We start from the raw sequence: 12656 nt of genomic DNA, 5'->3' as shown, positions 1-12656 counted from the left end.
CGTAAGAAGGGCTATATAAATACATTTGTTTTGATTTAATTGTCATTTTTTGACAAAGGTCTAAACAAAATACTCTGATGTCAAAGTGGAAACACTAACATATCTTGATTATAAGGATTCAACCCCCGAGTCAATACATGTTGTAATCACCTTTGTAGAGTGATTACAGCTGTGAGTCTTTCTGGGTAAGTCTAAGAGGGTCACACCTGGATTGTATAATATTGGCACATTAGTCTTTTAAAAATTCGTTAAGCTCAGTCGAGTTGGTTGTTGATTCTTGCTAGACCACCATTTTTAAGTCTCGCCATAGATGTTCCAACCAATTTAAGTCAAAGCCGCAACTCGACCACTCAGGAACATTCAATGACATCTTGGTAAGCAACTGCAGTGTATATTTGGCCTTGTGTTTGAGGTTATTGTCCTGCTGAAAGTTGAATTTGTCTCCCAGTGTCTGTTGGAAAGCAGACTCAACCAGGTTTTCCTCTATTCCATTTATTTTTATCCTAAAAAAACATCCTACGGTAGTCCTTGCCGATGACAAGCATACCCATAATATGATGCAGCCACCACCATGCTTGAAAATATGAAGAGTGGTACTCAGTGATGTGTTGGATTTATCCCAAACATAACACTTTGTATTCAGGACATATACGGAGTGTACAAAACGTGAAGGACACCTGCCCTTTCCATGATATAAGACTGACCAGGTGACCAGCCTTGTTCACATTGCAGAACTTAATGCTCCAATCAGTTTGGTTTTTCAAATTTGTTTTGTAATACTGACTGACCAAACAGCAAGTTACAAGTGACCAAATCGGGGGTGCGTGTGTGTTCAGACAGCAGTAATTTGCTGACATGGCTATGCTAGTTGTCAAATTAACGACGGGTGTGTGTGTGCAGTGATGTAGGCCAATTGCTGTTGGTGCTCGTGGTTCCTATCACTCAGAAGTTATGTAGCAAGCTAAGGTCCGGTTATGGACATTTCCCAGTTGCTTTGAACGTTCTAAATCATAGTGTAAGTACACATTTAAAGCCTCATAGGATAAGATGATCCAACTTTTTGTCCACTGCAGTCAACTAGCTAGCCACAGCAGTCAACTAGCTAACCACAGCAGTCAACTAGCTAGCCACTGCAGTCAACTAGCTAGCTAGGTAGCTGTTTAGCTTTCTAGCACATTCACTCATTTGTTTGTAAACAAACAACAGCCAGGGCAAATAAATCAGATGACCAATCAGACAAGTCGCATTGCAAGGAATCTGATTTGCTTCTGACTTCAAATCACCTAAGAAGGTAGTTTTAAATGTGGCTTGAAATATCCGATTCCATGTGCTATTTGGCTGTTCAAACCGCAGGAAAAAAAACTGATTCCGATCGGATAAGCAATTTTTTTTGGATTTGAGTCACTTCAAACTGCCAATGTGAACAAGGCTTTTTTTAATGTAAATTGTTAAATCCACTCCAATCAGCGTAGAGCATTGTTCTCCAACCCCTTTCCTTTAGAGCTACCGTCCTGTAGGTTTTTGCTCCAACCCTAATCTTGCACACCTGATTCTAATATCTGGTTGATAAACAGATTCATATAAGTTACAAATGGGGTTGGATCAAAAACCTACAGGAGGGTAGCACTCCAGGAATAGGGTTGAAGAGCCCTGGTGTAGATGAAGGGGAGGAGACAGGTTAAATAAGGACTTTTAAGCCTTGAGACAATTGAGTGTGTGCCATTCAGAGGGTGAATGGACAAAACAAAATATTTAGGTGCCTTTGAACGGGGGAATGATAGTAGGCGCCAGGCACAGCGGTTTGTGTCAAGAACTGCAACACTGCTGGGTTTTTCAACCTCAACAGTTCCCCGCGTGTATCAAGAATAGTCCACCACCCAAATGATATCCAGCCAACGTGACAAGTGTGGGAAGCATTGGAGTCAACATCTCTGTGTTGGGGGGGTGCAACTCAATATTAGGACAGTGTTCTTAAATGTTTTGTACACTCAGTGTAAAGGTAAACAGGATGCATGTTTTGAAATATTCTGTACAGGCTTCCTTCTTTTCACTCTGTCATTTAGGTTAGTATTATGGAGTAACTACAATGTTGATCCATCCTCAGTTCTCCCCTATCACAGCTATTAAACTGTTTTAAAGTCACCATTGGTTTCATGGTGAAATCCCTGAGCGGTTTCCTTTCTCTCCGGCAACTGAGTTAGGAAGGACACCTGTATCTTTGTAGAGACTGGGTTTATTGATACACTATCTAACGTGTAATTAATAACTTCACCATGCTCAAAGGGATATTCAAAGTATGCTTTTCTTATTTTTACCCTACAAATTAGTGCCCTTCTTTGCTGGCATTGGAAAACCTCCCTGGTCTTTGTGGTTGAATGTTTGAAATTCACTACTCAACTGAGGGACATCAAAGATAATTGTATGTGTGGGGTACAGAGACGAGTCATTCAAAAATCATGATGAACACGATTATTGCACACAGAGTGAGTCCATGCAACTTATTATGTGACTTGTTAAACACATTTTTACTCCTGAACTTATTTAGGCTTGCTATAAGAAAGGGGTTGAACACTTTTTGACTCAAGACATTTCAGCTTTTCATTTGTAAACATTTCTAAAAACATAATTCCACTTTGACATTATGGGGTATTGTGTGTAGGCCAGTGACACAAAATCCAAATTTTAAATCAACATTTAGAAAAAAGTCAAGGGGTGTGAATACTTTCTGAAGGCACTGTAAATAAACACACTTTTGGCCCCGAATGAAATAAAAAAATCAATACACAATGACAAATGACATTTTTTTTTACTGCAAGCATATTTTTAATACAAAAAGAGAACAAAAAAAGGTTTATAATCTTAGCTTTTTTTATTTTACACAATTGACTTCTAACCCCCCCTCCCACCGACATATTTTCTCTTCATCACAGAGAATAACACCGCATCAAAAGGTAGGTTCCTCTTCGGCGTCCCCGGATCCCCGCCCCCAAGGAGACAATAAATAAATAAAATCACCTCAAGATGACATTTGCGTTCATTAAGTTTTCATATAGTTCAGCTCTCACATTAAGAAATAGGGGAGCACATTTGCAGCCATCAAAGACATGACAATTCAAACGCCTGTAAAGGAGGGACACTGGGGGTTCGGTTCCCTGTCATCCATATTTGTAGTTTTTTTTGTCAACACAATAAGGGCAACCCCCTTTGGTCATGTTCAGGGAGTTGTAGTCATTAGCAAAAAAGGCTGCCATGGAAAGTCCGCTTCCTAGTTGAGTAAAGTTATGTTGAGAAGTAATAACATACAACGTTGAAGAGAGGAGCAGACATTTTCCTTGGTACAAAAGATCATGATTTCATTATATTAACACTAATCATTCTCCAAGGTGATGATACAGAACTGAAAAATAAATAGAAATGTTTTCTTAAACTACAAAAGCAAAACTAAAACAAAATACAACAGGATGATAAATTAACCCGAAAGAAAGACATTCACAAATGAAATCTTTGCATACAGTGACGCAAGTCGATGACCTTTGATTCCTGTAAACACGTGACGACTACACGCGTGTACAAAAATGTGTTTGCGGCTATGGGGTTTCCAGCGGCAACGTAGGGGGAGGGGCAATGTGGAATTACAGCGATACACCGTCAGTGTGTGCTGGTCTTCAATCTCTAATCATAGAATTATAGTCGCTTAAATTGTGTCTCCTTTACAATCGACTACACTGTTTCACACTGTCACGTTTCTGCTGTTAGTGGGGTCCCACCAAGAAATAGTGCTTTTCTTCTCAGAAACCCAGGTTCCATATTATAGGACAACATGAGAAACCCTTCATACCATCAAACACACACTCACATACACACCTTTAAACACACTTCCAATGTTGCAGGGGTTTGTGAGGACATTGCAGTGTGTTTCCCACCACTTCCGCGGTCTCCTGGGCAAGAGGTTTAGGCAGTTAGCTCAGTGCAGGAAGTGGTCAGAGTGGCGCCGCCCAGACACTGAACAGTAGATTCACGCTAGTCTGGATGTTCCCGACCCATAGACATGCTGAAGTGTCGTTCCTCTTCACTTCCCAGTCCAGGGGAGGAAAAAAACAAGACGGCAATCATTGCATATTTTCAGTTGAACTCATGGTGAGAAAAAAAAAAAATGTCCACAATCCAGTTCTTTTGAATGCCATTCTCCAGGAAGTCCCGAGTCATTTAATCTCTCCCTGCAATGTGTGTGTGTGTGTGTGCTTCAGTTCTGTGCGTGTCAGTGTGTACATACACAAAGTAGTTACAAGGCTCTACCTAACGTTCTCTGGAACTCAGATTAGGTAAAAGTAAGGACAGAAATGTGTAACACAGTAAGGCAGCATTATGTTGGTTGGTTGTCGGTTCAAATTGCTGTGGCTTTCTCTACAACAGTCTAGCACAATCCCGTTACGAGACAGAGCACACAGGAGACTGGAAGGCAAACTGGGATCTGGGTTTTAAAAGGGGAAAGTTCTGTTCCGTCTAAGTGCACGAACCAGACACCCCCAGTGAGTTTTTTTCCGAGTGTGTGTACGAGGGAGGAAGAGAGAGATATCTTCCCCTATCTCTCCCTGCCCTTCATACAGTAGTCTTGGTGCATGAATCCCATGCAAGCCCTATGGATGGACGTTTGGATCAAATGTGACACCCAATATGGCCGCCAGTAGTCTGTTCACTATAGAGTGTCTCTTTGAAAGGGAGACGGTGCGTTCTACTTGATCTAATTCTATAGTCTGGACATCTTCCCTATTTCATCATGGCTGGTGTTTTGGGGGGCTGGGGAAGCCCTTGGAGTCAAACCAGCCGGATAGTTAGATGTATGAAGCTGTTATGTTGACGACTCCATGGTTGGCTGTATGACGTCTTTTTGACATCTCCCTCACTATTTCTTCCCAGAAGCGGGTGTCTTGGGGCTTGGGGCCTTCTTGGAGATGGTAGGGATCTTGGAGGGCTTGGCCGCTCCTGGGCGCCGGGGGGTGTCCGAGGTGTCCGAGCGAGTCTCCAGGAGCTCAGAGGCATCCGAAGCGTCGCTGCCCCGCCGGCTGCTTGCCCTGCTGCCCGCCCGGCTGCCCGCCCGGCTGACCGGACCACTGGCCCCCGATGGGGTACGCTTGGGGTCTGAGAGGAGAAGAAGTAGAGAAAGGGAGTAAACAGGGAGGAAGGAGGAGGTTAAGTGTAGGTAATGAGGGATAGAAAGAGAAGAATAGGGAAAAATATATATATTTAGTCTCATTTTAAGTATGGGAATCATATGTTCCAAGAGGACAAAAATAGCGGACTGAAAATAGGAATCAAAACTGGTATGAAAAATCAGGACTTTGTTCTTACCGGTACGTCCAGGTTTAGTAGAAATGGGTGTAGCTCCTCCATTCTCTCCAGTCAGAGACCCTCGGCTGGAGTGGAAGGTGGGCCTCTTCAGCTTGGACCCCGACGCTGCTCCCTACATATATATCACAGGGAATGTCAGGCAGTGGCAAACTGTGGCACTGAATACATTACAAATGTCCAATGCAGCTGTTTTTATCTCAATATAGAAATATTTCTAAGTAACAATTAAGTACCTTACTGGGATTGTTTTCTATTAAAATGATCAAAAAGAAACAAAAATAGCTTCTTGGCAAGGAGTACTTTCTCAGCTAGTATTTTGCTAGGACTCTCTGTGAATGGGGAGGGATAACTGAAAATGAGCTGTTATTGGCATAGAGGTTTGGAACTCTCTTATTGGTCTAACACATTTACCGCATGGAGCTGTCGCCATGGAAGGCCAAAACAGGCAGTCTTTTCAAACAACTCTTACACTAAAAGGGCATTATCATAATTTAACAGTTTTCCAACCACACTGTAGAAATATATATAAAACACAGGAAATCCCATTTTTGACTGCAATGGGCTTTTAAAAAGGTAGACTCTACAACATGACATCATCATACACAACAGGACGACTTCCTCATTACACACATCAACCAGAGTAGAAATCTGCCAAGGCTGCCACACTATTGGCTCGTCCCAATTTGAGTCTTGAGGCATGTCGACATTTGGAAGTCAATAGTGAATTTGAATGTTGTTGATGTTCGTAAGCAGGATGTTGCCCTGTTGTGTATGATGATGTCCTTTTGATGCATCTACCTTTAACTAAAGGAGCTGGTACTGGTTTCAAGCACCATGCCATACTAGCATAATTACAACAGAGACACCATTTGCAAATATGATCATCAGTCTACCAAACTAAATCCCTAGAACTACCAGTTCAACACAACGTATATAGAGTTAGCTAATAATGATTCATTTCTCGCTACTTCTCCTTTAAGAGAACATCACTTCAACATCGCAATCTATTCCTATTGACCTACCACCAGCCACTTCCTGCCGGGGGGCTAAAATATTGTGACAATGCACCGAATGTTAATTTAGACTGGATATTGAGCAAAAACATGAAAACAAGATGATGCAAATATATTCAGTCTAAAAGCATAATTTCAATGTCACGTCACCAATATCCTCATGGACCCATTGCACAGTGTGCACCACACCCGTGAGGGAGTGATTGTGTGTGTGCGTTAGTGCGTTATTAGTTCGCTGGGGCTTGGGACGGGTGGCGGGAGGAGTCAGTGTGTTACCTCATGCCCAGGGGTGGTGTGGTCGTGGTCTGGGCAGGACTGGCACTTGGTTGGTGTTGGAGTTTTACTGTGTGCCAGCCAGGGCTTGGCATAGCCACGCGAGTTTGAGGACTGGGATCAGCAAAGGGAAGAAGGGAGGGAAGAAGGCAGCCAAGGGGAATATAAAAAAAAGGAGGAGAAGCAGTAAAGTAGAGCAAAGGAAAATGGGGAAAGGGAGAAAGGGGAAGGAGGGGAGGCGGGTAGTGTAGTGCCGTGTGTTTTTGGTGCGACAGCGGATGGATTTATAAACGCAGAAGGAAAAACAGTGGAGGGAGTACATTTCCAAGCGAGGTTAGCAGGGGGTGGATGGAGGGATTTAGGAGACAAGAAAAATACAAAAACAAAAGAACAAATAAAAATCTCACAGTTAAGGACGTAGGTGATTGCTGTTGACATGCAGAAACAGGGGAATTCCCATTTCAACACAGACACACATACACGGTACAAAAATCACACGACTGACAGAGACTACACAACTAACAATCAGTGACCACAAAACAGATGATTATGGGTATTCTGGTAATATTGCTTCATGCTTTGTCCTCCAAGACTGGCTGCACCTTGGCTGGACTGCTACACTAATTAGAGTTGAATATATATGCTTATATACAGTACCAGTTAAAAGTTTGGACACACCTACTCACTCAAGAATTTTTCTTTATTTTGACTATTTTCTATATTGTAGAATAATAGGTAAGACTTCAAAACTATAAAATAACAGGTAGGGAATCATGAAGTAACCAAAGAAGTGTTAAACAAACAAAAATATTTGTTACATTTGAGATTCTTCAAAGTAGACACCCTTTGCCTTGACAATTTTCACAATCTTGGCACTCTCTTAACCAGCTTCATGAGGTAGTCACCTGGAATGCATTTCAATTAACAGGTATGCCTTGTTAAAAGTTAATTTGTGGAATTTCTTTCCATCTTAATGCGTTTGAGCCAATCAGTTGAGTTGTGATAAGGTAGGGGGGGTATACAGAAGACAGCCCTATTTGGTAAAAGACCAAGTCCATATTATAGCAAGAACAGCTCAAATAAGTAAAGAGAAACGACAGTCCATCCTTATGTTAAGACATGAATGTCAGTCAATACGGAAAACGTCAAGAACTTTGAACGTTTCTTCAAGTGCAGTTGCAAAAACCATCAAGCGCTACGATGAAACTGGCTCTCATGAAGACCGCCACAGGAATGGAAGACCCAGTTACCTCTGCTGCAGAGGATGAGTTCATTAGTTACCAGCCTCAGAAATTGCAGCTCAAATAAATGCGTTACAGAGTTCAAGTAACACAAACATCTCAACATCAACTGTTCAAATGAGACTGTGTGAATCACACCTTCATGGATGAATTGCTGCAAAGAAACCACTACTAAAGGACCCCAATAAGACTTGCTTGGGCCAAAAAACACGAGCAATGGACATTAGACGGGTGGAAATCTGTCCTTTGGTCTGATGAGTCCAAATTTGAGATTTTTGTTCCAACACCTGTGTCTTTGTGAGACGCAGTGTAGGTGAACGGATGATCTCCGCATGTGTCGTACCCACCATGAAGCATGGAGGTGGTGGTGTGATGGTGCTTTGCTGGTGACACTGTCAGTGAATTATTTAGAATTCAAGGTACACTTAACCAGCATGGCTACCACAGCATTCTGAAGCCATCCCATCTGGTTTGCACTTAGTGGGACTAATCATTTGTTTTTCAACAGCACAACGACCAAAAACACACCTCCAGGCTGTGTAAAAGGCTATTTGACCAAGAAGAAGAGTGACTGAGTGCTGCATCAGATGACCTGGCCTCCACAATCACCCGTTCTCAACCCAATTGAGATGATTTGGGATGAGTTGGACCGCAGAGTGAAGGAAAAGCAGCCAACACGTGCTCAGCATATGTGGGAACTCCTTCAAGACTGTTGGAAAAGCATTCCAGGTGAAGCTGGTTGAGAGAATGCCAAGAGTGTGCAAAGCTGTCATCAAGGCAAAGGATGGCTACTCTAAAGAATCTAAAATATATTTTGATTTGTTTAACATATTTTTTGGTTATTACATGAATTCCATACGTGTTAATTCATAGTTTTGATGTCTTCACTATTATTCTATAATGTAGAAAATAGTAAAAATAAAGAAAAACCCTTGAATGAGTAGGTGCGTCCAAACCTTTGACTGGTACTGTATGTATGAATGTACAGTGGGAAGAAAAAGTGGATTTCCGCATAAATTTGACATAAAAATTGATCTGATATTCATCAAAGTCACAACAATAGACACAGTGTGCTTAAACTAATAACACACAAATTATTGTATTTTTCTTGTCTATATTGAATACATCATTTAAACATTCACAGTGTAGGTTGGAAAAAGTATGTGAACCCCAAGGCTAATGACTTTGCCAAAAGCTAATTCGAGTCAAGAGTCAACTAACCTGGAGTCCAATCAATGAGAAGAGATTGGAGATGTTGGTTAGAGCTGCCTTGCCCTATAAAAAAAACTCACAAAATTTGAGTTTTCTATTCACAAGAACCATTGCCTGATGTGAACCATACCTCAACCAAAAGAGATCTCAGAAGACCTAAAATTAAGAATTGTTGCCTTGCATAAAGCTGGAAAGGTTTCAAAAGTATCTCTAAAAGTCAGTCCACGGTAAGACACACAGTCTATAAATGCAGATATTTCAGCACTATTGCTACTCTCCCTAGGAGTGGCCGTCCTGCAAGGATTACTGCAAGAGCACAGCGCAGAATGCCCAGTGAGGTTAAGAAGAATCCTGAGTGTCAGCTAAAGACTTACAGAAATATCTGGAAGATGCTAACATCTCTGTTGACGAGTCCACGATACGTGAAACACTAAACAAGAATGGTGTTGATGGGAGGACACCACGGAAGAAGCCACTGCTGTCCAAAAAAACTGTAAGGCGATCTGTCCACCAATTGAAGCGCAACAGAAGTTAGGTGATGCAACAGGACATCAACCCAAAAGATAGAAGTATATCAACAGAATGGCTTCAGAAGAAAATAAGCGTTCTGGAGTGGCTCAGTCAGAGTCCTGACCTCAACCCAATTGAGATGCTCTGGCAGGACCTCAAGAGAGCGGTTCACACCAGACATCCCAAGAATATTGTGGAACTGAAACAGTTTTGTAAAGAGGAATGGTCCAAAATTCCTCCTGACCGTTGTGCAGGTCTGATCTGCAACTACAGAAAACGTTTGGTTGACGTTATTGTTGCCAAAGGAGGGTCAACCAGTTATTAAATCCAAGGGTTCACATACTTTCCCACCATTCACTGTGAATGTTTACAAGGTGTGTTCAACAAAGACATGAAAACGTATAATTGTTTGTGTGTTATTAGTTTAAGCCGCCTGTGTTTGTCTATTATTGATGAAGATCAGATCAAATATTAAGACCAATTTATGCAGAAATCCAGGTAATTCCAAAGGGTTCACATGCTTTATCTTCCCACTGTGTGTGTGTGTCCTAGACTACAGTAACCTGACTGATTGAACATATGACTAGAGGTATCACGCTTAGGATTCAGTGGCATATAAGAGAAAGGCCGGAGAGGTGTGTTTCATCTGAACTTAGATGATCAAAACTCGACCCCCTATGACTGGTATAGACACACAGAGACGACACATTAACGCAATGAAGAATCAATGTGACAACAACCATTGTGAGAAAGTGGGTGAGAGATAACAAGACCTGGTGACCACAAAGACTCTGACATGTGACTGATACTGTATGTGACAATGACTGACTGTAGTTTGTGAACATGCAGTGTAGTGTGTGTTGTGCATGTGTGTCGTGTTTCCATTTTAGTCTCGGGTTCCATTGGGAACACTTAGAGACACCATGTTCACTTTCCTTTCCCAGGGCGATCAAAGTAGCTTGTGTAATTGCTCAGCCTATATTAAAAGACACAAACGAACTTTGTGACAAGAGTCCTGCTATAACTAACATGGTAAGAGTCATATGACGTGAAGAGAAGCAGGGACATTTAGGGGCGATATAGTTTGATTACCTACAGTGCATTCGGAAATGATTCAGACCCCTTCCCCACATTTTGCTTGGTTACAGCCTTATTCTAAAATGGATTAAATAAAACATTTCGGGACAAGTCTTTGAATGTCCTTGAGTGGCCCATCCAGAGTCCGGACTTGAACCCGATCAAACATCTCTGGAAAGATGTGAAAATAGCTGTGCAGCGACGCTCCCCATCCAACCTGACAGAACTTGAGAGGATCTGCACAGAAGAATTGGAGAAACTCCCAAAATACAGGTGTACCAAGCTTGTAGCGTCATACCCAAGAAGACTCAAGGCTGTAATCGCTGCCAAAGGTGTTTCAACAAAGTACTGAGAAAAGGGTCTGAATACTTGTGATATTGTAAATGTGATATTACATTTGCAAAAATGTAAAAAAAAAACCTGTTTTTTGCTTTGTCATTATGGAGTATTGTGTGTAGATTGATGAGGGGGAAAAAAAACATTTAATCAATTTTAGAATAAGGCTGTGATGTAACAAAATGTGGAAAAAGTAGAGGGGTCTGAATACTTTTCGAATGCACTGTAGCTCCCATAGAACACAATACCATATTGGTCTACCCATGATGAGTACACCGGTTCTGTTAAGTTGTCATGGCCTGAGGAGCTTTTCCCATTCTAGTAATTGTATTTCTATGAGGGAGAATGGGGTTGAGGGCACTTACCCTAGAGGAGGCGGTGGGGGTGGCGGGAGCAGAGGGCAAGGAGGCGCAGCTATGTGCGCTGTGCGAGGCCGAGGAGGAGGAGCGGGTGGGCGAGGCCGTGCGGGAGCCGGGTTTGGAGCGCCGGCCTCGGGAGCGGAACGCCGCCAGGCCGTGGGAAGCACCCTCCGGAAGGATGAACTTCTCACGCAGCTCCAGGTTGGTACGGCCTCGGGCTAGAGTGAGGGAAGAAGGGGAGAGAAAGAAAGAGAGAGAGAGAGGAGAGAAAGACAAAAGAATGGTCAAGTCTACTCAACTATGGCTGCAGTACGTATCTAGGAACAGTACGAGGCAGAGAGTCAGTGCTTCCCCGGCGAGTCACTGCTCTCATAGTCTGTGTGGTCAAGTCAGTGCTAGGTAGAGTGGGGCGAGGGGAGGGTTGGAAATCAGAGGCAGTGAAGTGCACTTCCGGATGGGCTACTTTTAAGTGGAGGAGGGAGTGAGTGTTTTATCTGTAGTGTTTGTGGCGGTGCAGAGGAAGGCGGCAAAGCATCCTCACACAGAGGTCAGAGGTCAGTCTATGCAAACTGATAGAAAGATGCTCAGCAAGAATGGACTTTAATAGTACACTTGTATTGCTATAGCCAAACTATTAGAACAATATTTACATTTGAGTCATTTAGCAGAGCAACTTACTGTAAGTGAGTGCAGACATTTTCATACGGGTTTATATGGTTATATAGCTAGAACACAGAGGTACGTCTGTCAGCCAAATCACAACCTCTCTTCTCTCACTGAGGGAGTCGCTCTGTTCACTCCTTTATTCTTCCCCCTTAATTCATAAACCGTGCGTTCGGTGCGAAATATGTGAGGCATGCCTGGTTATGCTCTTGGGGGAGCCCCAATACAGTACCAATGGGGACTCCCATAGACACTTATAGAAGCATTCTTAGACAAGATGGTGCAGCAGCCCCAGCACACAACACTCAAGCCCAGAAAAGCCAGCCACAGTGTGAGAGAGAGAGAGAGAGGGGGAGAGAAAGAGGGATGAGAGAGCTGCAGTTAGCATTAGCAGCAGGGCACTGGAGCCGCGGTCAGTAGCTATACCCAAGACGGGACACGCCCCCTCAGTCATCCACTAGCAACAGCAGCAAGACCAGTCAATAATAAATGGGTGCGCGCCCTGTAATTACGGTCCCCCAGCGAGCCAGGTGCACCCTCTAATTCAGTCCCCGCCCGCCATCACATAAAGAGCCGCTTCAAGCGCTATTAGAAACCCAGGCTGGCTACACCCAGGTCTTAGA

General features: G+C 42.9%; 1 protein-coding gene across 32 annotated transcripts in view; it reads right to left on the bottom strand.

Annotated features, from left to right (window-relative positions):
• Positions 1-2799: 2799 nt before the first annotated feature.
• LOC110487604 (microtubule-actin cross-linking factor 1) overlaps positions 2800-12656 on the bottom strand; it is a 253063-nt gene continuing 243206 nt past the window's right edge. For 26 of the 32 annotated variants that reach the window (XM_090228136.1, XM_090228127.1, XM_090228137.1 and 23 more), the window contains 4 exons: positions 11377-11588; positions 6639-6749; positions 5350-5461; positions 2800-5139 (listed from right to left, as the gene is read on the bottom strand). In XM_090228136.1, the coding sequence (XP_090084262.1) occupies positions 4904-5139; positions 5350-5461; positions 6639-6749; positions 11377-11588 (671 nt within the window). In that variant the 3' untranslated portion in view covers positions 2800-4903. The remainder of the gene's footprint in view (positions 5140-5349; positions 5462-6638; positions 6750-11376; positions 11589-12656) is intronic. The other 6 variants (XM_090228118.1, XM_090228120.1, XM_090228122.1 and 3 more) reach the window with 1 other exon arrangement.

Source organism: Oncorhynchus mykiss, chromosome 30 (genome assembly GCF_057628025.1).
Source record: "Oncorhynchus mykiss isolate SJ-2025 chromosome 30, ASM5762802v1, whole genome shotgun sequence".
Lineage (NCBI taxonomy): Eukaryota > Metazoa > Chordata > Actinopteri > Salmoniformes > Salmonidae > Oncorhynchus > Oncorhynchus mykiss.
This window is presented reverse-complemented; position numbering and strand designations above follow the sequence as displayed.